The 23,471-nt window shown below is 55.8% G+C and overlaps 4 protein-coding genes and 1 long non-coding RNA gene across 8 annotated transcripts; 3 read left to right on the forward strand and 2 right to left on the reverse strand.

Annotated features, from left to right (window-relative positions):
• The first annotated feature begins 1,617 nt into the window (after window positions 1-1,617).
• Window positions 1,618-8,939, forward strand: KXD1 (KxDL motif containing 1). Of its 2 annotated transcripts, XR_003900909.1 has the most exons (6): window positions 1,618-1,725; window positions 4,253-4,374; window positions 5,317-5,469; window positions 6,634-6,680; window positions 7,606-7,906; window positions 8,308-8,939. XR_003900909.1 is itself a non-coding variant. In XM_029916900.1 (5 exons), the coding sequence occupies exons 2-5, from the start codon at window positions 4,274-4,276 to the stop codon at window positions 7,833-7,835; spliced, it is 531 nt and encodes a 176-aa protein (XP_029772760.1). In that variant the 5' UTR covers window positions 1,618-1,725; window positions 4,253-4,273; the 3' UTR covers window positions 7,836-8,939. The 2 variants fall into 2 exon arrangements, 1 of the variants encoding a protein (XP_029772760.1); XM_029916900.1 differs by having other exon boundaries at window positions 7,606-8,939.
• Window positions 6,151-7,186, reverse strand: LOC115273704. Its single transcript, XR_003900910.1, has 2 exons — window positions 6,748-7,186; window positions 6,151-6,346 (listed from the first exon to the last, which is right to left on the reverse strand). It is a non-coding gene; the product is annotated as an uncharacterized LOC115273704 (long non-coding RNA).
• A 657-nt stretch (window positions 8,940-9,596) lies between the features above and the next one.
• UBA52 (ubiquitin A-52 residue ribosomal protein fusion product 1) lies at window positions 9,597-12,770 on the forward strand. Of its 2 annotated transcripts, none has more exons than XM_029916902.1 (5): window positions 9,597-9,704; window positions 10,797-10,910; window positions 11,183-11,269; window positions 12,382-12,484; window positions 12,580-12,770. In XM_029916902.1, exons 2-5 carry the CDS (start codon window positions 10,808-10,810, stop codon window positions 12,671-12,673), a joined length of 387 nt encoding a protein of 128 aa, XP_029772762.1. In that variant the 5' UTR covers window positions 9,597-9,704; window positions 10,797-10,807; the 3' UTR covers window positions 12,674-12,770. The 2 variants fall into 2 exon arrangements, with proteins under 2 accessions (XP_029772762.1, XP_029772761.1); XM_029916901.1 differs by having other exon boundaries at window positions 9,621-9,704; window positions 10,800-10,910.
• A 1,373-nt stretch (window positions 12,771-14,143) lies between these two features.
• REX1BD (required for excision 1-B domain containing) lies at window positions 14,144-17,068 on the forward strand. Of its 2 annotated transcripts, none has more exons than XM_029918597.1 (5): window positions 14,144-14,293; window positions 14,388-14,470; window positions 14,831-15,059; window positions 16,116-16,195; window positions 16,835-17,068. In XM_029918597.1, the coding sequence occupies exons 1-5, from the start codon at window positions 14,192-14,194 to the stop codon at window positions 16,905-16,907; spliced, it is 567 nt and encodes a 188-aa protein (XP_029774457.1). In that variant the 5' UTR covers window positions 14,144-14,191; the 3' UTR covers window positions 16,908-17,068. The 2 variants fall into 2 exon arrangements, with proteins under 2 accessions (XP_029774457.1, XP_029774458.1); XM_029918598.1 differs by having other exon boundaries at window positions 14,145-14,293; window positions 14,855-15,059.
• A 290-nt stretch (window positions 17,069-17,358) lies between these two features.
• CRLF1 (cytokine receptor like factor 1) lies at window positions 17,359-23,141 on the reverse strand. Its single transcript, XM_029917858.1, has 8 exons — window positions 22,799-23,141; window positions 22,373-22,502; window positions 22,036-22,205; window positions 20,849-21,006; window positions 20,597-20,765; window positions 18,337-18,524; window positions 18,174-18,216; window positions 17,359-17,700 (listed from the first exon to the last, which is right to left on the reverse strand). Exons 1-8 carry the CDS (start codon window positions 23,139-23,141, stop codon window positions 17,687-17,689), a joined length of 1,215 nt encoding a protein of 404 aa, XP_029773718.1. The 3' UTR covers window positions 17,359-17,686.
• Between the last annotated feature and the right edge of the window lie 330 nt (window positions 23,142-23,471).

Raw genomic sequence — 23,471 nt, forward strand, 5'->3', positions numbered from 1 at the left:
CAAGTCCCACATTGGGTGTGAGCCTCCTTAAAAAAAAAGAAAGAAAAAGAAAACAGAAGTTAACTGTAACCCACAGAATAAGGTAAATACTTAGGAGTTCATGGTGATATAAATGCATGAATAAATGGGGGTGCCTGGGTGGCTTAGTTGGTGGAGCATGTGACTCTAGATCTTGGGGCTGTAAGTTCAAGCCCTGTGTTGGGCATAGAGATTACATGAAATCTTAAAAAAAATTTTTTTTAACATTTATTCATTTTAGAGAGAGCTTGAACAGGAGGAGGGGCAGAGAGAGAGAGAGAGAGAGAGAGAGAGAGAGAGAGAGAGAAAGACACAGAATCTGAAGCAGGCTCCAGCCTCTGAGCTGTTAGCACAGGGCCTGACACAGGGCTTGGATTCATGAACCGTGAGATCATATCCTGAGCTCAGTTGGACTTAACCAACTGAGCCACCCAGGCGCACCTAAAATCTTTTTTTTTTAAGTTTATTTACCTCAAGAGAGAGAGAGGGATCTCTCTCAAAAATAAATAAAACATTAATAAAAAAGAAAGAGAGGAGAGAAGAGAGAGAATCCCAAGCAGGCTGTGCACTGTGTGGGGCTCCAACTCACCAACTGCAAGATCATGACCCAAGCCAAAGTCAAGACTCAAGATGCCTAACTGACTGAGCCACCCAGGCGCCCCAAAAATAAAATCTTAAAAATATAATACAAATAAATACTTGAATAAATGCATAACTAGAGAAGAATGGACAACTCTTGTTTACAATCAAATTCCAATTAACAATTTAATTAATAAATAGAAAATAACCATATTAATTTCTGCTGGCAAGAACCATGAATGGTTGCTAAAACTAGTGGGTGAAAATGTAAAAAAAAAAAAAAAAAAAAAAAGCGCTAGGGTATTTGTGCTATATATTTCTTCATAGGATACTTCTTCCAAAGGGGACAATGGTAACTTAACAGTTGAAAAACTGGCAGCCATTGCCTTAAGCAAGTAACCAAAGTCAACATCACCAGTAATGAGACACATCAATATCCTGTGACGCCAGATATGACGCATTCAGAAGGCCTTAACATCGCTTCTGTGGGAATCCTGCCCAAAGTGAGAAACTTCAGTCTAATGCTGAGGAAACACTGAACAAACCCATATTGACGGGTAGTCTACAAAACCAACACTCTTCCCAAGTATTAAGGTCATAAAAGATTAGGAAAGACTGAGGAACTGTCAAAAAGTAGAGACTAAGGAGATATACTTAGGCATAACATGGGATCCTGGACCAGAAAAAGGTCACCAAAAGCAGAGCAGGGATTTTTGAACTGGATGAATATGACTTCCTACCTAGAAAGCAGGATGCTTGCTTTTGGGTCAACTACAGGCCACTTGCGCACTGCATGACTTTGAGGGAGTCCCTGCCGCTCTCGGACTTCAGCCTTACCGTCTACAAAATACGACGCCTTTTAGACACCTCCAGCCCCTTCCGGCTGCGGGGCATCTCGGGCCTTGGACACTACGCAAGCGTCAAAGGGACTGCTTGATTGGCTATTCGCTGTGACGCACTTGCGGACAGTAGCAGCGAGTAAGCCCCACCCCTTCCTGCCCCGACTCCTAGCACGCATATCAGCTCCGGGTACGTCGCCTATACGCGCAGTTGCACGCTGGTGCGTGGTGACGTTGTGGCGGCGCGGGCGCCATCCCGGAAGCGCGAGCAAGGCCGCCAGATGTGCAGGTGCTGCTGCCACCGACGCCGGGGGCCGAGTTCGGGGTGGGGCTGGGGATACCTGGGCCGCTGGGGAGCCGGGCCGGGTCGGGCGCGGCCTCCGGGCTGTTGCGGGGTGGGGCGCGCCGCTGGCCACATCTGGGCACTCCCCTTGCTTACAGGCCTCAGTTTCCCCGTTCGCGCAATGTATGCGCCGGTGGCGCCACGGGCCGGTTCCGGATCCGGGGCGCAGGAGCCGGGGCTACTTGTGTTCAGTCTGCAGTGTCACCCGGAACCGGGCGTTGCCGTCTTTGGGCCTCAGTTTCCCCGCTTTGCAGGGGCGGGGCGTGAGGGGAGAGGCGAGTCCCACTTCACTCGCGGGTTTTGCTGAGCTTGGGCCGCCAAATTAAATTCTGCTAAGTAACTGGGTGGAGTCGTGGCTCCTCCGCCTTGCCGTGTTACCTTGGATAACTGAGCCTACCCTTGTGAGTCTTAGTTGCCCTTGGAGATGATCGTTTTTGCTTCATAGGCATGAGTGGGGATTAAATGAAGAGCTATACAAGTATTTGCTCCTGTTCTTGGAAGGCCCAACCAGGGAGCCTTTTGCTACAGTGCTGACTCCCTAGTCTCGCCTTAGGACTTCATACTCCCCATGGAGAAGCAGCCTGCTCCCAACACAGCTCCGTATCACTATTGGTTTCAGTCCCCACAGACAGCTTTGTGAGATTCTGATTATTACTCCCATTTTCTGGCTGAGAAAACTCAGGGAGGTGCGGTGACTCTCCCAAGGTCACACAGCCTCCTTTTCTGTGTGGTTCCCTCATAAATAGTATTTGGAGCAGGAACCGGACCCCTTGCTAGGTCATTTCTACTTTGTATGTGGGCCAGACTAGCTGTTAGGGAAGTCTTCCTGAGAGAGGCAGGTGAGCGTGCCTTGAAACCCTCAGCCCTCGCATCTGGGAGCCAGAGACAGGAAAGAGCCCCATGTTGGAGCAGAACCGTTTTTACACAGGTCCTAATCGTGTGCCTGCCAAACACTAGCTGTGGGCTTCCTGCCACACGACTCTGCCCTTTGGGCCCAGTGTCCTCATTATACATGATTACACGTTTTTGGAAACGTGGATACTGTGGGTGTTGGTACCTGGCACATACCAGAAGTTCAATAAATCTAGTGATTACTGGGTGAGGGGCCGAATTTCACCAGGTGTGGCAGCTTGGTTCCTGAAGGCATGTAGAGGCTGCAAATAGATCATTCTTGGCCTCCACAGTGTTTGGGGGAAGAAAAGTATTAGCTGTTAACATTTGTAAATGTAATTTTACACACATAAAAATCCACTTTTATGGGGGATTTTTTTTCCTGGAAAAATTCAGAAATCTGGTAGGAGTCAGTTGCTGTAAGAAGCTGCTATCCTGGCAGAGTGGATACTGAACATCCATTCAGACTCACACTTTTGTGGGTCCTGCAGACTGGGCTGCAAAGCTGTGACTCGGGTTTACTGGCTATGTGACTGTGATCCAGTTCCTCAGTTTCTGAGTCTCTGTTTCCTAATACATAAATAAGGATAACAGTTCTCAGTGTATAAAGTTGGTGCATTGGTTAGCATACAGTAAGTGCTCAATAAAGGGGAGGATGGATTAAGTGGGCTCTGAAACAATTTCGTGATCCTGCATGTGAATCTCAATTGCAACTGGGCCTTTCTGTCAGCAGTTAAATACATGGACCCCAGAGCCAAACTATGTCAGGATTCTGGGTTTTACCTGCCACCCCTGCCCCTGAGGGTGAGTCCGGACCTGTGGCCCTTCCTGCCCTGGCATGGTCCAGGAGGCCCCCCACCCACCATGATGGTTATCTGCCGCACTACGCAGCCATCTGGGTTGCTGGGGTGCCCAGCCTGGCTGAGATTCTTGGCTTTAATTTGCTAATAAAACTAGTGTCAGAGCCGAGTTTGAAAGCCTCCGGTGGCCTCCACCAAGCTAAGTTCTGGTGACCCCTTGCTGTGAGCCAGTTTCTGGCCTGTCCTCTGGAGGCCCCTGCTCTCGGAGCTGACATTGCTTTGGTAGTGACAGACAGAAAGGTCAACTGATAACTAAGATAATTTCAGGAAGAGATGAGCCAATTTATAAAACAAGATGAAGTGCTAAAAGTGACCAGAGTCCAGAGTAGGGGTAGTCATCAAAGAATTCTTGGGAGAAAAGGCATTGGAGGTGGTGATGATTTGAGGGGCCAGTCGTGTGTCCGGATAGCAGGTGCGAAAGCCCTATGGTGGGATGAGCAAAGGCAGGGGGATGTGGGAAGAACTTGGCAAATCCGCAGGTGGAAGGTGCCCGTGGCCTTGGGCATTTGGAGAGTGGGGGCCATAGGGTGATGGGATTCTGATGTGCTTGGGTGCAGTTTACAAATACGTCTTCCCAGCACCCCTGAATTCTCAGGATGACAAAGTTGAGGCTCAGGTGGCATGACCAACTCATGGCTTGGGGTTTCCAGCCCCTCCTCTCTGCCCCAGCAACCCCATTGCCTGGTGGCAGACTGAAGACTCTTTGGCCTTGTCTGTTTCAGGCAGCGGAGGAGGAGGAAGAGATGGACCCCCCGGACTCGGCCTCGAGGGTCTTCTGCAGCCGCATCCTGAGCATGGTGAATACGGACGATGTCAATGCGATCATCTTGGCACAGAAGAACATGTGAGTGGTAGCCAAGGGCCGTGGGCCCCAGGCGTGGGAAGGAATCCACTTGCTGGCCCGCCTTCTTGCCCTGCCTGCCCTTACCCTGGGCCCACACTGGTGATAAAATGAAGGAAATGAGCAAATCTGCTGGCTGGCTCCAAAGTAAATTCCTTCCTGACCCAGAGGCGAGGCTTTGGCACAGGAAGCAGGGCTTTGAGATGGTTTTGCAGCTGTCGCAGCTCCTGTCCCAAGGCCCCGGGGTGGGCTAGGAAGGGGATGCAGGAGGGGCTATAAGCAAGCCAGTGAGCTGATCTCCTGTTGGGAACCTAGTCTCTCACAGCCCAGGCTGTCTCTGCAGGGGACCTGTGGTCTTCTGGAGGGGCTGTCAACAGCCTTTGCCCTCCTTAGGGCTTGGCACCGTGACCACCAGAGCCTCACCCTAATTCCAGCCTGCTCTGTGGGGAAGCGAGGCTTACACAATCTTGGGTTGGAAGCACAGCTTCCTGTGACTTTTGTTTTTGTGTATTTAAACCAAAGGCTCTTCCTTCCATTTATGACACAGCACAGGTCTGATACCCTTCCATTTCTCTCCCCCTGGGACAGGAGTGCTTGTCTGGGTCATATTTAGGCCTGGCCTGGTGAACTCCCAGAGTGTGGGGAGACAAAACCAGACACAGACAGTTCTGGCCCCATGGGGTCAGGGCTGGGCCAGAGGAATAACCCGAGTGTAGGGAGTCAGAGAAGTCAGAGTCTGCTTGAGGGAGGGGATGTACGTGAGAAGGATGTACGTGGGTAGGGTTTTGAAGGTTGAGTAGGAGTTTGCTAGCTGGCGTCAACAGCAGGTAGAGTTCTACATGGCAAGGAAACAACGCATGCAAAGGTCATGAAGGAGGAAAGGGCCTAGCACGATCAGTGTGTAGGGCATGGTTGGCAGGGCTGGTGCCTTCTCTCTGCTGCCAGGCTTGACCGCTTTGAGAAGACCAATGAGATGCTGTTGAATTTCAACAACCTGTCAAGTGCCCGCCTGCAGCAAATGAGTGAGCGCTTCCTGCACCACACAAGGACCCTGGTGGAGATGAAGCGGGACCTGGACAGCATCTTCCGCAGGATCAGGTGGGTCCTCGGCCTCTCCAGCTTCTGCCTCCCCCTCAGGTCTCCCCCGCCCCCCAGCATAACAGAGCAACAGAGAAATTCTGCTCATTTGTTCTTTGAGGCTCTGTCGCTCACTTAGCATCTGAGAAGATCTCAAGTTTTGGATAAAAAAATATTGAAGTTTCTGGATTTAGATTTTGTTTCTCTTTCAAAAAATGCAATTGTAGTACCAGATGCAGAATGCAAAAGGCAGGCAGGTGCAGACAGTGAAAGGCAAGCCCCTGGTCCTCCAGCCCCCAACCCAGGTCTTCTCTCCAGAGGCACAGGAGATGGCCAGTTTTCGTGGGTCTTTTCTGAGCTCTTTTCTATGAGGGCAGAGAAAAATGACATTCAGGTCCCCAAGCACGTAGAAGGCTCAGTGCAGCACCCAGAGCCTGCATCGCCGTGGCCACATGCCTGGGCCTGGAACAAGCCGGGGCTGCAGCTGTTATTTCCAGCTGACAGCACCACTTCCTCTGTCCTGGGGGCAGACTCAGGAACAGAAGATCCTGAGACAGGCCAATTAAGTCCTTCATAAAAACACATATTTTCTGAGGCGTCTCATCAGGCTGGTTGCCCAGGCCTGGTATTGAGGGTGAACAGGAACCCCAAGTGTCCGTACCTTTTGTGGGAAAACAGCTGATAAAAATAACAAAGGAGACGTTTCTCTGTGAACATCAGTTTTACCATGCACAAGTACTCAGTGTCTCAGGTGTGCATCATCACTCCTGGCCCCCCCACAGACACTGTCATCCTAGTGCTGGGGGGGCAGGCTGGGACAAGTCACCCAGGGGAGCGGCTGCTGAGGAAGGGGTGAGGAAGCTTCCTGGAAGGGTATCCTGGCAGGGGAGGATTAGACCTAAGAAAAGCATTGCAGGTTGAGGGCCCAGGCAGACCCAGCACGGAGGGCTCGCACAGGCTGCCCACAGCCCAGTGGCTGCCATCTGCCCCAGGGCCGGGAGGTCCGCAGGGCTGAGCACATGGGCCTCTTTCCAGCCCAGGAGCAAGGTGACCAGCAGTGTGGGGAGGGGGTGGGGGTTCCCATCCCCCACCCACCTGGAGCTGCAGTAAGGGCTCCTGGCGTGCCCCAGGCCCAGCCTGTCTGCTTGGCAGGCTCAGCCCCCTATGCCTTCCCTTCCCCTGCAGGACGCTGAAAGGGAAGCTGGCCAGGCAGCACCCGGAGGCCTTCAGCCGTAAGTGTCACCCAGGGCTCCTGTGCCCCATGCCTGGCCTCTGCACCCACGGATCCCAGCGCCTCACCCCAGGGCTGGCTTCTGGAAGGTCACCTCAGGGGCTGACACTGAGCCCAGGTCCTGGCGAGCAGTAGATCTAGAGAAACCTGGAGCAGGGGGCAGGGGCAGGGGTGCTTGGCTGGTCTTGGCAACTTGTAGAGCAGGTGCTGGGATTGGGATCCTTTCCCTGGTGGGAGGTTCCACAGGGGAATGTGGATAAGGACGATGACAGTCCTTGCCCAAGCGGGTGTGGCGTAGCCCTATGAGCTAGGCTCTTACAACCACCCATGAAGTAGGGGCTGTGAGTATCTCATTTCATACAGGGGGAAACTGTAGCCCTAAGGAGCAGTGACTTCTCAGAGGACGGGCAGCATCCCCTATGCTGAGCCTCAGTTGCCCTCTGCCAAATGGGCCAACCTCTCCCCACCTCAGGGCTGCTAACACACAGAGGCACAAAGGCAGTGCTGTCAGGGTACCTGACTGCCTTAGTCAGTAGAGCATGTGGCTCTTGATCTTGGGGTTTTCAATTCAAGCCCCATGTTGAATGCAGTGCTGACTTAAACAAAACAAGGCAATGCTATCATCAGGCCTGGTTTATAGAGCAGAATGCTGGGGCAGGGGTAGTGAGGGGCTCGGCTCTGGCAACACAGTCAAGAGGACAGAGCTAGGCTCACCCCTCTGTTGGCTTGACTCCAAAGAACCTGGGTCCTTACACATTGAAGCAAAACCTCTCACCTGCTTGGGCCTCAGTTTCCTCCTCTGTAAAGTGGGCCAAGTTATGCCCCATGGGGTGGCAGGGGAGCTGTTAGGGGTCATAGGCCCAGTGGATCCCTCGTCACGGTGCCCACCACAGTGACTAAGCCAACTGCTGGCCTCCTTCCCCTAGACATCCCAGAGGCCCCCCTCCTGGAGGACGAGGATGAAGATCCCATCCCGCCCAGCACCACGACCACCATTGCCACCTCAGAACAGAGCACGGGCTCGTGTGACACCAGCCCTGACACCGTCTCACCCTCCCTCAGTCCTGGCTTCGAGGACCTCTCCCATGTCCGGTCCAGCTCTCCTGCCATCAACGGCCGTAGCCAGACGGACGATGAGGAGACACCGGGGGAGTAACCCTACTCCCTGGTCCCCCGAGGGGTCTCAGGGCAGTGGCAGCTCTCCCCAGGTGTCTGAGGTGGCAGCAGGTAACCCTGCCCGGAGGTCAACAGCTTTGCCACCCTATTGTGTCACCCGGGGCTCCTGGGGTACAAGGCTTCCTCCAGGGGTGTGGAGTTCCTGGGGGATCTGTCATTCCCAATTCCCCCTCACTGAGAACATCTGTCCTCCCCAGACCCTCTGCCAGGCCAGGGGATGAGCAGCTCAGCTGGAGTTGTTGGGCTGGGCATCGGGGCGCTTTTCCAGAGCCAGGCTTGAGGTCTGCTCTAAACAACGTTTAAAGGCTCCCAGAGACCAGAACCAGAAGGCCCCTGCCCCATGCCCTGGTCGAGACCTCCTCAGAGTGAATTGGCACTTTCGTGTCTGAGTTCACCCGTCCTATCCCTGCACCTACTAATTCTGGTCTCCTTGCCCCTTCCACCAACAAAAGTATTGAATGCTGTCTCCAGTTGGTATCTCAAGGAGGCTTCTGAGACAGCTGTAGAAGGAAGGCTCAAGATGGAGGCGGGCCATTCAGCTGCAAGCCGGATGAGTTTGGGGTTTTTCTGACCAGAGGTGTGAACCCTCAGGGCCCCGCAGGCCTCTCCCAGGATGTCCGTGGAGCAAGCTGAGCCACCTTGGAAAACAGAGTTAAACGGAATATTTTTGTACCCGATGTTTACAGATGCTGTTGGGAAGTTATCAATAAAAAGACTCTGTTACTAAAAAGGGAAGGGTGTCCCTACCAGTGGCTTCCTTCCATCCTTGGGCTCAGGATGCCGTAAGGGGGATGAGTGCAGGATGCAAGACGGGAGGGGTGCGGACGGCCAGGCACCACTAAGAGATGTGTCTGCTCTTGGTGGCAGTCCCCAGTGGTAGCAACTTTAATAACCCAAGTTCCTCTCACTACTCATGTACTCACACCTGCTGGGCCCTTCTCTCTGAGTAACTCCTCCAGGTCTGTCTCAGGATGGACTCCTCAGGGGGCCAGGCTGGGTCCCCTTCCCCATTAGACACTGTGTAGAGTTCACTCATCTTTTAAGCACTTAGAAATTGTTATTAAAGACATCTTCCTAGATCCAAGAATGTGTACTTTTGCCTGTTCATAGGGGGAGCTGGTTAGTGTTCAAGGAAATAAAGAGGAACCCTGCCAAACCTACGCATAACTTCTCAGTCCTCACCCTTCCCGCGCCTGGCATTGTTTAGCCATCTTTGGCCCCAAACTGACTCTGGATCGCACCCCATTTTCTTGAGTGAATGAATGCATCAGCGTCACCTTCAAGGCGCCACCTTGAAATTCCTTCCCGCACACCAGCTAGCAAGTTTTCACGGCGGCTAGAAAGTGTTCAAATATCTAACTCCCAGTGATAGGTGGCTCCCAAGGGTCTGGCACGTCTCACCCCTGAGCCTCCTACCACGTTCCTGTCCTGATCCCGGAGTCCCGGACCCGCTGGCCCTCTACCTAATTCATTTGCTTTACACAAATTGTCTTTTCAACTCTTGTCAACAAGCATTCCCCGAGTGACCGTTACGTGCAGTTTTCAGCCAGAGACGACCTGGAAAGGTGAGGCAGTCCCCTCAGGTGACCCGGAGGACCAGGGGGACCGCACCCGGAAGCGGGTTGCAGACACTCGCCCACAGGCACTGCGGCTTCGTTCGCCAGCACCTAACATGGCGGCGGAGGGGCGGGGCCGGGGTGGGGCACAATGCGCGGCGCGGATTGTGACGCAAGCGCGCAGCGTGATCGGTGCGCAGGCGCTCTCGGCGGCAAATCGGCGGTTTCCGGTTCCGTCGCCCTCTTTCTCTTCAACGAGGTTCCCGAGCGGTTTGGTGGCAGCGTCGTTGCGGGTTCGATCCAGACCGGGGTTGGGAGGGAGGCTGTGGGAGGCCGAGGGCGTCCGGGTAGCGGAGGGGACAGCCCGGAACCCGTCCGCGCGGACCAGGTTCGGCAGGGCGGCCGGGTCGGCTAAGTTGGTCGCATGGGGCCAAGGTTCCGAGCGGGGACTGGGCCCCGGGTGGCGAACGGATCTTTGGGAGAGAAGTCTGTGTGTCCTTCCGGCCCGAGCTATCACAGGAGGCCTGGGGGCGTGGATGGTCTTTCTTGGCAAGAGGGAGGGGGTGCTAAGCGTAATTTTTTTTCTTTTCTTTCTTTTCTTTTTTTTTTTTTTGGTGCCGTGGAACGCACTAATCCTTTTGGAAGTGTTGTTCTCTTACCCTGCCACAGGGTGAGGCACTACTTGTCTTCAGTGTGTTTATAAGAAGAGGGTGATGGCATCCACCTTCTAGGCTTTTTTTTGAGGGGGGGGCGATGAAATCTGACGTGTAAATAAGTATTTGGCACGTGGTTGGCAGATTCTCTTTATGGGTAGAAGCAAAGGCAAAAAGTGTGGTCGGGGGAGTTTGGGTATAATTGAGAGGGAAGCCAGGGTGTTGGTTGTCTGAACTTGGAGTTAGAATGAACTGCAATGGAGAAAAGTGTGTTGGGAGAGTAGATGCTAAAATGGGATTCCCATTTAGGGTGCAGGAATGACTGCTTGTGGAGCAAACGTGGCTTATAGAGGGGTGGGGAAGGGAGGGAGGATGGGACCTCCCGACCACACTCGAAGAATATGTGCCTGGCCAGAGGGTGCCCCAGCCATGTAATTCTCATCCCATCTTCAAAGTTGATAGAATTTCTTGCTGGACCCAAGGAGCAGAACCACAGTTCTTGCTCCCATGAAGCACACTTTGCTACAGGGGTCCAGGGGTAAGGCGTGGAAAGCATGATCCTGGATTATGGGATATTTGGGCTGCAGAGTTGGAGAGGTGGAAGGAAACAGGCGCTGGGATGGGCCTGTAGTCATCGTTGACCCTCAGTGGCACAGGCTGGCCAGCGCATGACCTCAGGCTCCTCAAGCCTGCCGTTCTTACCTCTCCATCCTCCTTCTCCCCTTTCCCCAGCAGACGCAGAGATGCAGATCTTTGTGAAGACCCTGACGGGCAAGACCATCACCCTCGAGGTTGAGCCCAGTGACACCATTGAAAATGTCAAAGCCAAAATCCAAGACAAGGAGGGTGAGTTGAGCAGAGTCCAGAGGTTCTGTTCAGCAGGAATCCCTCTCAGCCCAGAGAAGCCACTGTCATATGCAGGAGGGGTACTGGGCTTGTACAGACCTCAGCCTTGGCCAGTGCTTCCCTTCTGTGATCTTAGGAAGACAGCTTATTCTCTCTTCCTCAGGTTCCCTTTTGATAGGTGGAGGCTGTGCCAGAACACGCTTGCAGGGAGAAGGAAAGCTGCCAGTAATGTGCTTGCCAGAGTCTTAGTAACCGAGCTTTCCTTTCCCCAGGCATCCCACCTGATCAGCAACGTCTGATTTTTGCCGGCAAACAGCTGGAAGATGGCCGCACGCTGTCTGACTACAATATCCAGAAAGGTACTGGGAGTAGGGTGGCTGGACAGGGCCCATGAGGCCTAGAACCAAGGGTGAGGGCTTTGATGGTCTCATTGGCAGCATTGGGGTGGGGGGCAGAATTGTCTTACGGTGCGGATCAGATGGGGCTGCAGGAGTCTTTCCTAAATTAATGGTCTCCCTTAGGTTTCCAGGTAGCAGCGGTTTCTCTTGTTCTTACTCACCTCTTTTTCTTTAAAAGACTGTTTAAAAATGTGCTAAGAGGGACACTTAGCTGGCTCAGTCAGTAGAACACACAACTCTTGATTTTCAGAATTGTGAGTTCAAACCCCACGTTGGGTGTTGAGAATACTTAAAGGTAAAGTCTTTTCTTTTTTTTTTTTTTTCAATGTTTATTTTTGAGAGAGGGGGAGACACAGTATCTGAAGCAGGTTCCAGGCTCTGAGCTGTCTGCACAGAGCCCAATAGGGGCTCGAACTCATGAACCACTAGATCATGACCTGAGTCAAAGTCGGATCCTTAACCAACTGAACCACCTAGGCACCCCAAAAAACAAAATCTTTAAAAATACATATAAGAATGTGATAAGAGAAATTTTGTTTCTGTTGTAAAGGATATTAGTGTCACTTTAATTTTTTTCAGCAAAACAAAAGATCATCTGTACACCTCTCAAATTACCTTGTCTGTCAGAAAATCCCAATGCACATTATGGTTCACAAACTCCCCAAGACTTGGGCTGGTGGGAAGTGAGATGAAGGTTGTGTGGGGTGGTCTGGGCCAGTATGTACATGTCCGCATAGAACACCGAAGGGAGGGGGCGCCTAGATGGCTCAGTCAGTTGAGTGTCTCGCTTTGGCTCAGGTCATGATCTCACGGTTCTTGTGTTCGAGCCCCGCATCAGGCTCTGTGCTGACAGCTCAGAGCCTGGAGCCTGTCTTCAGATTCTGTGTCTCCCTCTCTCTTTCTGACCCTCCCCTGCTCATGCTGTCTCTCAAAAATAAATCATTAAGAAAAAAAAAAAAAGAATACCCAAGGGATTCTCATTTGAGGAAGTTGTGGTCTGGAGGGCCCTACGCTGCACCTGAGGTGAGCTGGGGCCAGGCTCAGTCACTGTCTCTCTGACCCTCCTCTCCTAGAGTCCACCCTGCACTTGGTGCTTCGCCTGCGGGGTGGCATCATCGAGCCTTCCCTTCGCCAGCTGGCCCAGAAATACAACTGCGACAAGATGATCTGCCGCAAGTGAGTACTCAGGCAGGGGTAGAAGGTGGCTAGCCTCAGTGGTGAGGGCTTGGGGTTGGGGTGTGCCCTCACCAGCCTCTGTCATCCTTCTACAGGTGTTATGCCCGCCTGCACCCCCGTGCAGTCAACTGCCGCAAGAAGAAGTGCGGCCACACCAACAACTTGCGCCCCAAGAAGAAGGTCAAATAAGGCCCCTCCACCTGCTCTTCCTTTGCCAACAAGGCGGCTTCCTGCCCAAGGCCCTGGGGCCTCAATAAAGTTTCCCTTTCATTGACTGGAGCAGTAACTGGTGTCTGTGTGGCTGGTCTGTCCAAGGAGGAGCTGGCTGAGTTGTGGACCTCTGCTGGAGGGATCCCATCACTTGATTCTGCACAGCCCTTGAGAGTCCTGTGTCCTTTGGGTTCTGATTGTCTTTGCTATAAAATGTGCTGTGGTCCCTGCCCTTCACATCTACCAGGGTTTTTCACGCCACGGCCCACACAGGTTTCATTCTCAGCCCTCTGCCACATACCCAAGTGAACCTGCATGTCTGGGTTTTGTCATCCTTAAATGGGAATGAAGACACCCCCCTCCCCCCAGGCTCTTATGAGACTGCAGGTCAGCCATGTCACTGGCTGGGCCCTACCCAATTGGTGACTTACATGCCTGTGCCCCGAGGTGTCCAGGTGTGAGTGGGTAAACAACAACGCCCCACCGAGTGTAAAACCTCTGTTCTCAGTTGGCTGGTGAAGAGGCGCACCTGGGCCTTGCCTAAGACCTGTGCTGTTCCTCTCGGAGGGGCGGGCCTCGGTGTGGATAAAACTTGTGCTGATACTCCTGAGAAGCAGGTGTGCTTTGGAGTGCCCTGGACTGGCCCCAGTGAGGCCATGCTTTTATTTGTTTTGAGGTCACTTGGGCTTTGTGTCTGATGACAACGCACGCCTGGACGATGGCTGAGATCTGGAGTACCAGCTAAAGGCTGAGGTCTCTGGTGTTTAATGGATTTCAACTTTTCTCAATGGCTGGCCCCTGCTTCCCACACTAGGCCACCAACATCTATTTATCCCTAGAGAAGGAAGCTTCCCAAAGCTCAAACCAGAAAGCTCCAATGCCTTCCTTGCACTTAAAGCCCTGAGGCATGCACGCAGTACCTTCCAGATTTGTTCAACAGCTGGAGGCACCTGGGTGGCTCAGTTGGCTAAGCACCTGACTCGGTTTGGCTCACCAACGGTGAGATCAAGCCCCACATGGGACTCTGCGCTGACAGAGCGCACCTGCTTGGGATTCTCTCCCTTTCAAGCATTTTTTAAAAAGCTGCATTCCAGCCTTTTGGGCTCTCCAGTATTGGAACTGTTGATCAAATCCTCATGTCACAACCATCATAGACAACAAAAGATCACTTCTTGGGCTGTTTTTATTTGAGTGGGAACGGGATGGGAGCCTGAAATGTTGAGATAAATGTATACAAACAAGCCGAGGGACGGCCTTGTTACAGATCTGTACATTCAAGTACAAATGATAGAAATCAGGAGTTCGACGGAGACAAGCAGAGGGGATGGATGGAGGGTACAGGGCCTAAGACTGGTCTTCCCTTTCCGTTCTTTCTCCGGATCTCCAGGCTTCCGGTTTGGCTGGCCACAGGCTGGGATGCGGAGACCTCCGGGCCTGCAGGGGGCGCCTGGCGCAGCGGAGCAACCTAATCCTGGGCAGGGCCGGGGCTGCGCAGTCATGATCACTGCCAAGACCTCGGCGGACTCCGCCGACCCCTCGGCGCCTGGCACTGCGGTGGCCACCGGTGTCCCTGAGCGCGAGGAGCCATCGTGGCCCTGGGTGAGCCCGGGCCTGAGCAGGAGCAGGCGAGGGGTGGGCGGTGCGGGCTTAGGGGCACTGGCCTCATGCCCCAGCCATACCCCCCGCCCCGTAGAAAGATGCCTCGATCCGGGCGCTGGTGCAGCGCATCCACCAGTTACAGGCTGAACGCGCGCAGGCCTTCCGCCGGCTGGAGGAGTAAGTGCGGGCGCAGGGATGGGCAGGGGTCGCAGAGTTCAGCCCCAAGCCCGCTCCGGGGATGGGCCTGTCTGGGGGTGGAGATGGGTCCCTGAGCCGCTGCCTTGGCAGAGGTGGGGAGGGGTTCGCTGGCGGACCAGATCTTTGCTTTCCCCCGCTGGGACCCAGGGCGCGTCCCCATTGCCCGATGGACCACTCCGGGTGGCGTCTCTCCCTTCCCCAAGCGCAGGAGTGGGCCCATCTCCGTTTACCCTGCGGGAGTCAGAGAGCGTCCTCCACACTCTGGGGTCCAAGGACCCTTCCTGGGGGGGCTTTCAGGTGGTCAGTGCGGGTGCAGGACCTGAGAGCCTGGGGGCGTAGCCTCAGGACCCCCACCTGCCGCAGAGGCCACCTCCAGTACCTTCGGAGCGGCCCGTCCTACGACTTCCCCAGCTACCGGAGCACGGTGCACGAGGTGACCCAGGCCTTCGCTGCCGCCTCGCGGGAGGTGCTGGCGGTGGAGGCCGAGCTGGCTGGGCCCAGAGGGCAGCCGCTGCTCGCGAGCCACGTGCGCAGCCTGCAACAGCTGGAGCAGACGCGCCTGGCAACGGTGAGGCCCCATCCTCGGACCCCTGTCCCTTCGCCGCGCCTGGTCTGTCGTGGCCCGCTGGGCGCCTCATGGGCGAACATTCAGAATCCGGCCACCCAAACCCCAGCCCCGGCGCCCCAGACCCCACTTCCCGCTCCACCTTAGTCCTCCTCTAAGGTTTCACTTGGAATTCTCCCGCCCAGACCCCTCCTCCAGTCCGTCTCCACGTCCTTGAGGTTTTGTGCAGTCCCAGGACACGCCCACTTCACCTCAGTCCGTCTCGCAGCCCCAGTGCTATGCCCAGAGCCCGCCCCCACCACGCTCCTACCCCTTTGGCTATTCCCATAGCCTCAGGTCTGGTCCTCAACCTGGTGCATATTGGGGAGCGTGAATTTCCACGGCTGGCCCGGTCCCCTCTTGGGTAACCCTATATCCCAGCCTAGGTTCCGGGCCTACTCCTCCCCTGGGCTTCCAAGACCCCGCCTACTCTACTCCTACAGCCAATCCTGACCGAGACACTATTCCCAGGCCGCGCCCACCGGAAGCCACGCCCACATGGCTCTCTAAAGTGGGATTCCCAGGCCACGCTGCTTTAGGAGACCCCAATCCTAGTCTAGGTGTTTGGCCTTCTTCCACCCTGGGATTATAACGCCCTGCCGCGTCCTTGGGACTATGAGGCCCTGTCTACTCTACCTGTCACCAATTCCTGGCTGAGCCTGCGCCACTATGTCCAGGCTATGCCTTCATGCGACCACACTCACATTGCACCACCCACCCAAGGGCCTGCCCACTCGATCCTCCTCAGGGGGCCCTTGAAACTGACGCCAGCGCCCGGATCGGGGCATCTTTCTACGGGGTGGAAGGCATGGCTAGGGCATGAGGCTAGCGCCCCCAAGCCTCCTCGTGTGGGGAGCACCGCCCCTTGCGAAGCACCGCCCCTTGCAACACCCCGCCATGGATCTATCCTGTACTGCCTTTCCTGGGTGCTTGAGTGTCTCCCTGCGTGATCTGTGGGGGGAAGGCGGAGGGGGGCGGGGGTCCTGCCAGCTGTGACATCCTCCCCATTGCCCATATCAGGTGGCCCTGCTGCAGCTGATGGGGACGCCAGAGCTGACGGGGCAGGAGGACACGGTGGAGATGCACCAGCTGAAGATGAAGTGAGCGCTTACTCCCAGTGGGCTGGCCATGCTAGATGGGCACGTATGCCTTCAGGCACCCATCCTCAGCCAGGTGTTCTCCAAAGCTGGCACAGTCATACTGGGCAGGCCCTTTGGACCTGCACACAATCCTTAGGGTGTGCAGACTGGAGTCCTCACCTGGTGGTTCCCAGATATACAGCACACATTGTCCCAGGGCACACACACCCTGCAATGTCACTCCTGACTCATTGAGCATTTCTGGGACACAGTTGGGCACCTCATACATGCCAGTCTTGCTCACATGGCTGGACTTAGAACTCAGACACGGTTGCCCACCAGACACAAGCCTGCACATTCCTACCTCCAGCCCCCCAAGCACACACGAGTGCATACCCACTCGATATCTACTATGTGACACGGCACAGCCATCTGATAGCACCCACTCAAAATGGCTTTTCTCTCCACCCACTGTCCCTCACAGGACCACCCCTTCTCCCAGGCACCCAAATGGTCCTCTCCACCACTAGTGCTGCCTGGAACTCTGGCAGCAGGCAGGAGGGCCCGGGGCCCGCCACAGCCCCCTAGGAGCTTCGCTGTCATGGCCCATGACATTCGCCCCATCTGGGTTTTATTTATAGTTCCCATCCACTCTTGTAGGGTAATTAAAACCATGGAAGCGATCAGCGAGGTTCTTCAGGACCTTAGGTTTGATGCAGAATCTGCCGAGTGATGGTGGCTCCCCAGTGACACATCAAGGCATATGGAAAATGGGGTGAATGGCACCCAGCACACCCCCTGACTGTCAGCTGGCTGGGGTCACGCTCCACCAGGTCGCTGACTGCCCTTGAGTTTGCTGTGCCTCTCACAATAAAGAACCCTTCATTTGCCACTCCACTGTCTCCATGTCCTAGGGTGCTGGAGTGGGTGTCCCCACGGAGGAGGCCCCACAAGGCTAGGGATGGCAGGTGTGACTCCCTCTGCTCCTTGACAGTAGGACTGGCATTTTGAATCACACCCTACAATGACCTTAAAACCAGATATTTCACATCCTGGAGACAAAGTCTGAAATTCTGGGAGACAAAGATCCCAAGCCGGTAGGGTGGGTTATTAGGATTCCTCATGCTTCCCCTAAACCCCACAGCCCCTACCCTGGGCCATTCCAGCCCCAAACATCTTCACAATCAGGGCACCTAAATAGCTTGTTTATTTAAAAAGGTTCTTTGCAGGGGTCCTGGATGAGGTGGGGGTGGGAGAGTAATGACCCCTCTTCACCCCCAGCCCTGGAGGGACTCTGGGCAGCTTAGCCAATCCTCATGCACACACCCACTGGAGTTGCACCCAAGGGTGGCCTCACATGGAGGCCAAAGATGTTGTGACCCTCAGAACACCCACCCCCGCTCCTGCCGAGGGTGCTCGGTGCCCTGAGGTGAGGGTACAGAGTTAGCCCCCAGTCTGGGTGCAGCCCCCAGGTCTCCACGCAGCAGGGAGGGTGGCCCCAGTCCCTAGAGCTTATCTGGCAGGACCTGCAGGCAGAGGGGAAGCCAAGCTAAGCAGGGAGCCTGGGAGGGGCCAGTACCCTCCAAAGGTACTCTGCTAATTACAGAGCAATCGAGGAGGCCCCAGTTCAGGGCCTTGGTTTCCCCATTTGAGAATATCTGTTCGTCCCAAAGGGTGTCCTGTGGGTAAAGCGCTTGGCACAGGGCGAGCATGCAGTACGTGCTCATTTATGCTAGCTGGGGTATGTTCATTCTTGAGGATGACATTCCACTTGGAACATTTTCTGGGGGTCAGATGCTTTTACCAGGCTAAAGACCACAGAACTAGGTTAATCACTAGATGTTAGGTAAATGCTGATAAATGAGACTTGGCGGAAGGGTTTCCATCTCAGCCCTCTAAGGCTGAGCGTGGGGGGCCCATGGGTCTGTGGCCACCAGGAGGGGCCCTTGCCTCCCTCCTTTGCCCACCCGCCCACCCAGCTGGGGTGGGCCCCCCTTACCTCTCGTCGTGCCCCGTCTGCCCGAGGGCAGGATCCCCTCGTCCTGTGCTTGGAAGGAAGGAGGCAGTGTCTGGGGGCTGCCGACCTACCTCCCCGGCCCGTGGCCCGTTTCCCTCCCTGCCCCCACCACTCCAACCCTCGCCCGCGGGGCCCTCCTTCCTACCTGGTTGCGGGTCTTGTGTGACTTCTGCATCCAGGCTCGCCACTGGTCGTAGAGGCGGAAGCTCAGGTTCGAGCAGTACGCGTGCTTCTTGAGCCAGCCCAGGAACTGCTTGAGCTCGCGCCGCACCGGCCCCGAGCTCGGCTCGCCGCCCCGCGGCTCGCACGTCCCACCGCCCGGACCCGGGCGCTCTGTTGGGGCGGAGGCGGGGATGGGGGGGGGGAGGAGCGACAATGTCACGACGCGCCCGCCAGAGGGCGCGCGAGGGCAGGAGAGGGAGGTTCCGCGGCTTGGTGGGACCGTGTTGCCCTTGGGCACCTCCCTCCGGGTTTCTCCGGGACCGGGTCCTCTCTACCACCCAGCACAGCAGCCCAGCTGAGCCCCCGAGGAGGGATTAGATCCTCCTCCAGGTCTCCTCCAGGAAACGGATTCCTGTGGCCTGAGCCAGGTGTGAGTGGAAGGGAGGGGGGAGAAGGAGTGAAGCCAGGGCCAGAGGGATGAGACCCAGACACAGAGCAGGGGACAGAAAGGGACAGAGAGAGCTGGAGAGAGAGAGGCAGAGATGGAAAGATGGAGACAAGGAGAGACGGGGAAATGTCGGGAGGGACAAAGCAATGGGGGACAGCCAAAGAGATGCAGAGAGACAGAAAAGGGCAAGATCAAGAGAAAACTGGAGCAGGCAGAGACAGTGACATGGGGATGTAAGGATACAGAAACCAAAGAAGGCAGAAGTACAGAGAGATGCAGGGGAAGAAAGTGACTGAGGGATGGAAGGAGACAGTGAGAGGAGACCCCAAGGGGGGTGGGGGCAGAGGGAGGGACAGTCCCCAGGACAGGCCTGAGAGCAGGAGCCAGTGGGATGGAAATGGGCTGGGAGGGCCAGGTGGGAGGCCGGCCTGTCGGTCCAGCTGCTGGCCGCAGCCAGCCCCTAGCAGGCCGGCAGATAAGGACATCGGCCTCACGTCATAAATAACACCGGGAACCTGCTGACAGGTCCTGGCACGGCCACGGCCCCCACCGCCCCTGCTGGCCTCCCCCAGCCTCCCCAGCCTCTCCAGCGGACGCAGCCGCCTGCTGGCTCGCTTGCAAGAATCGCAGGTGCTGGGCACGAGCAGGGGCCAAGGCGCAGGCCCCTCCCGGCAGTGCTTGGTCCCGCCCACCCCCAGAACCTGGAGGGGCCCAGGATGAGAGCTGGGGAACTGGCTGGAGCCTGGCTCTGCCCCTTCATGGCTTTGAGACACCCTCTGGGCCTCAGTTTCCCCATCATACCCTGAGGATGGGCCTGAACTTCAAGGAAACTGAATTCAGATCCCTGTGTGACCTTGGGGGCTGGCTGGATCTTCTAGGGCCTCTGTGTCCTCACCTGAGAAAAGGAGGTTCCCTTGGGGTGACACTATGGGGGAGCAGGAGATGGGAACCTTAGTAACTACCACCTGGAAACAGATGGCACCCACCACGAGTGCACTTTCTTGGATTACCCCATCTAACCCTAACCATGGCCTGAGGTGGGTATGATTATTGTCCCCACTTTCCAGATTGAAAAGCTGAGGGCAGACATTTCAATTAACATATTTCATACCATTTTGCAAAGAGAACAGAGGCTCATGAGCTTAGAGAAGCCCCAGTCGGCAAGGGAAGTCAGACTCGGACCCCTGACCGTCTCCCTTGATCAGAAGGGGAAACCAAGGCCCATCAGAGGGAGAGTTGGCAGCTCATCAGCCTCAGAAGCAGAAGTCTCAAATTCACTTGCCTTTAGGGGTTAGGGAGGGGGTCCAGTTGGGCAAAATGGGCCAGGTGGGGATGGGGCCACGGGAGAGTGTGGGCCCTGAGTGAAGGGGCCACCTCTGCTGACGGCTCTGGGCTGTGTTCTCTTACATTTTCTTCTTTCGAGATTTTATTTTTAAGTACTCTCTAAACCCAACATGGGGCTTGAACTCAACCCTGAGATCAAGAGTCATGTGCTCTTCCAACTGAGCCAGGCACCCTAACATTTTCTAGATGGTTGATTAGCTTTTGTAGGAAACCTATGATATTTGTGTGAAAACTTCCTGGTTGTAAATGTCTGCAAATAGGTAAAGCTTTTTTTTTTTTTTTTTTTTTTTTTTGGTCAAATGACAGATCAAAGAAAATGGATCCAAGGGCCACATTTGGCCCCTGGGGCCACCAACATGAGACCTCTGTTCTCTTGGAGGAAATGACAACAGAGGGTTGGGACTGCTCTGGGATGGGGCTCCTGACCACCCAGCCCTGTTAGGGTGCTCACCACTGCGAGGGGTGGAGGCGGCCGTGGGGTGGCTCCACTCACTCCAGATCCCTGCCTTCTTGGAGCCGTAGATGCCAAAGGGATTGCAGCGCACTTGCACGAAGTAGACCGTGCCTGGCTTCAGGCCGGCCAGGCGGCACGAGGTCTGGTTGCTCACATCGTCCACCACCTGGTGGCAGTGAGCAGGGTCTGAGGCCAGGGGAGGGGGAGGCGCAGGGGGTGGGTGGGAGTGTGGGTGGGGGTGTCAGGCACCTTCCAATCCACGCTGTCCTCCACTCGGTAGCGGATTTGGTACTTGGCTTGGAAGAGGAAGTCCTTGAGGGCCGGCGGGGAAACCCAGCGCACACTCAGCTGGTCCTCCAGACCTCCAACCCGGCTCACGTGCACATCGGGTGGGGGGTCGGTGGTCACTGTGGGGCGGGGCGGGGCTTAATCGCTCAGCTATCTTAGGATTCCCGGCGGGCCCCGTCTGGGTTCAAATCTCAGAGCACAGGGCTTTGGTGGCACCTGCCTGGGGTCTGCCCTCGCCCCCCTTCCCCTTTCAAGATGGGTGGATTACATTAGATAATATTGGGAAACACTCAGCACCTAGAAGCACTCAATTAATGTTAGCTGTTATCACCATTATTATCTGTGACAGGAGAAACATAATCCTATCTTCAGGGAACTATGTAAAAGCAGACACTGCCTGGCTGATGCTATTGTTATTATTATACCCAGGAGGCCAGGGGGCCATTAGGCTGCCAGACCCCTGGGAAGTTCCTCCTGATCACCGCCCCCATGCCCACCGGCACCTCCAGACCTTCCTACTCTACAAAGGTTTTCAAATGACAGCCTCGCTGGTGCAGAGGGAAGACTGAAGCTCAGAACCTGCCCATTGCAGCTTCAGGACTTGGGGAAGCAAAGCAGGAAGTCGACCGGGGTAGGGGGTGGCTATAAGCCTTCTGGGGATCCTTCTGGGAGCCCTGTGGGCAGCAGAGAGGTCTGGCCTCCTCCCCTGAGGCCTTGGTGAGGGTCTGAAAGGGTTAAGGCACAGGCCTGCTAGGGGCTGAGAAACACCCTAATTAGATTAGGCCCAATTCTGCTCGCAGATCATCCGTTTCCTGCCTCCCGCCCGCACACCCCCCCCCCCAGCTCCAGGCTGAGGCTTCCTGGGGCGCCTCCCGACCTGGGCGCCCCCTCCCTGCTCCCCCGGGGCCCCCTCCTGCACACCTGGGCTGCCGAGGGGGAGGCAGCCCAGGCCAGGTGTTCTCCACAGAGTGGGGGGATCCTGGCTCCTTCGGGGGACTGGGGACTGAGGGGTGGATGCCTTGTTCCTCCTGGCCCCAACCAGAGTCGGAGCTGGAGCTGCAGCCGCGGGCTGAGCTGAGAGAGGAGGTAGATGCAGGCGCCCTTGGTGTGGCGGGGGGGGGGCCTAGGTGCTGGGGTGGGGGGCTCACCCACATCCAGGATGTCCAGGGTGAGCACATCGGAGCGGGCCGAGCCCAGCCGGTTGGTGGCCTCTACCCAGATCTCATAGGGTGTAAAGAGAGCCAGGTCCTTGGGGATGTGGCAGGAATGGGGCCCTACCGTGTGGTACTCCTCACACGTGTTGTCCTGCCCGTACCACCTGCAGGGCAGGGGGGCGTGTGAGGACACACGAGGGTCCCTTCAGGCCCCCAGACCTCCCCATGGCAGCCCCAGAGGGCAGAAGGGACACCCGGCTTGGAGAAGGTGGGCTTTGCCAAGATCTCGCAGCCAGGCTGGACCACACGTCACCCAAGGGCCACCACCAACCTCAGCTTGTACTTGAGAGAGTAGTTGGTGTGGAGGAAGGTTTCCCCATGGGCCCCCGGCGTCCAGCGGCATGTCAGGTCCTTCATGTTCTTGGACCAGCAACTGATGTTGAAGGGTTTCTCTGGGGGCACTGGGGAAGGGGGTGCAGGGGGCTGAGGGTTTGGACCAGCCCTGGACAGGTGAAGTTGCTAGCCACCAGCTGGGCCCCCCATCTTGGAGCAGAAGGAGGGTGACAGCATGGCTGTTGGCAAGACAGCTTGCCTGGACTCTCCTGGGGATGGGTTCGGGGGTTCCAGGCTCTCACACCCACCCCAGAGGTCCCTACCTCTCAACCGGCATGCCCACTGTTCAGTCCTGGGCCAAAGGGCCCATGATGTATGCCCCTCTCCCAAGAGTTACCCCTGGATGTCCTGGGGGCCCACTTACAGCCAACATAGAGACAGGAGCCAGCCAGGATGCTGCCGTCACGAGCGTGGCACACGAGGTTGTCACCTGACTGCTGCCTAGATCCGTTGAGGTTGGCCAGGGCGAGGGCCAGGGTGGAGGCGTTGAGTACACGGGAGAGCTCAGGGGCTAGGCGGCGCCCGTTGAGGGTCCAGTAGAGGCCCTCAGCTGTGGCGCCCGGTGGGTCCCCGTGCACTGAGCATGTGGCCTGCAGGGAGGAGCCGATGAGGAGCGTGGGGTCCTGGGGGCTGATGACAGCCGTGTCTGAGGTCAGAGAGGAGTGCCCGTCAGGCGTGAGATGGAGCTGCCCTGAGTCCCCCACCATGCTAGGACTCCCGGACTCACGGCAGTCCTGCAAAGAAGCTGTTTGTTCTTGTCTCCCATTTTGCAGATAAGGAAACTGAGGTGGCAAAGCCAAGATTCGGCCTCAGGACTGTTGCGATTCCACAACTCAAGTCCTTCCAAGCCACTTCTTCAGGGACTCGCTCAAGGCTCTGGGAGTGGTCACAAAACCCAGGCATAAATGCCCATTCAGACTCTAGTAAATCTAGCTTTGCACACAGTTCTGACAACTATTACATTCTGCTTTTTCTTTTCTTTTTTTCATTTCATTGTTGGCAATTAGAAACAAAAGCTTGATACCCCTACAGGCATA

Source organism: Suricata suricatta, chromosome 12, assembly GCF_006229205.1.
Source record: "Suricata suricatta isolate VVHF042 chromosome 12, meerkat_22Aug2017_6uvM2_HiC, whole genome shotgun sequence".
In the NCBI taxonomy this organism is placed as follows: Eukaryota; Metazoa; Chordata; class Mammalia; order Carnivora; family Herpestidae; genus Suricata; species Suricata suricatta.

Coding starts and splice junctions, on each gene's coding strand:
- REX1BD (XM_029918597.1), top strand. CDS start 14,192: ATGATCACTGCCAAGACCTCGGCGGACTCCGCCGACCCCTCGGCGCCT. Junction 14,294..14,387: donor AGGAGCCATCGTGGCCCTGG/GTGAGCCCGGGC, acceptor CCCGCCCCGTAG/AAAGATGCCTCGATCCGGGC. Junction 14,471..14,830: donor GCCTTCCGCCGGCTGGAGGA/GTAAGTGCGGGC, acceptor CTGGGGGCGTAG/CCTCAGGACCCCCACCTGCC.
- CRLF1 (XM_029917858.1), bottom strand. CDS start 23,141: ATGGTGGGGGACTCAGGGCAGCTCCATCTCACGCCTGACGGGCACTCC. Junction 22,503..22,798: donor CTCCTGTCTCTATGTTGGCT/GTAAGTGGGCCC, acceptor CCCCTTCCCCAG/TGCCCCCAGAGAAACCCTTC. Junction 18,217..18,336: donor CACACAAGACCCGCAACCAG/GTAGGAAGGAGG, acceptor TTCCAAGCACAG/GACGAGGGGATCCTGCCCTC.
- UBA52 (XM_029916902.1), top strand. CDS start 10,808: ATGCAGATCTTTGTGAAGACCCTGACGGGCAAGACCATCACCCTCGAG. Junction 10,911..11,182: donor CAAAATCCAAGACAAGGAGG/GTGAGTTGAGCA, acceptor TCCTTTCCCCAG/GCATCCCACCTGATCAGCAA. Junction 12,485..12,579: donor GACAAGATGATCTGCCGCAA/GTGAGTACTCAG, acceptor ATCCTTCTACAG/GTGTTATGCCCGCCTGCACC.
- KXD1 (XM_029916900.1), top strand. CDS start 4,274: ATGGACCCCCCGGACTCGGCCTCGAGGGTCTTCTGCAGCCGCATCCTG. Junction 4,375..5,316: donor ATCTTGGCACAGAAGAACAT/GTGAGTGGTAGC, acceptor CTCTGCTGCCAG/GCTTGACCGCTTTGAGAAGA. Junction 5,470..6,633: donor AGCATCTTCCGCAGGATCAG/GTGGGTCCTCGG, acceptor CTTCCCCTGCAG/GACGCTGAAAGGGAAGCTGG.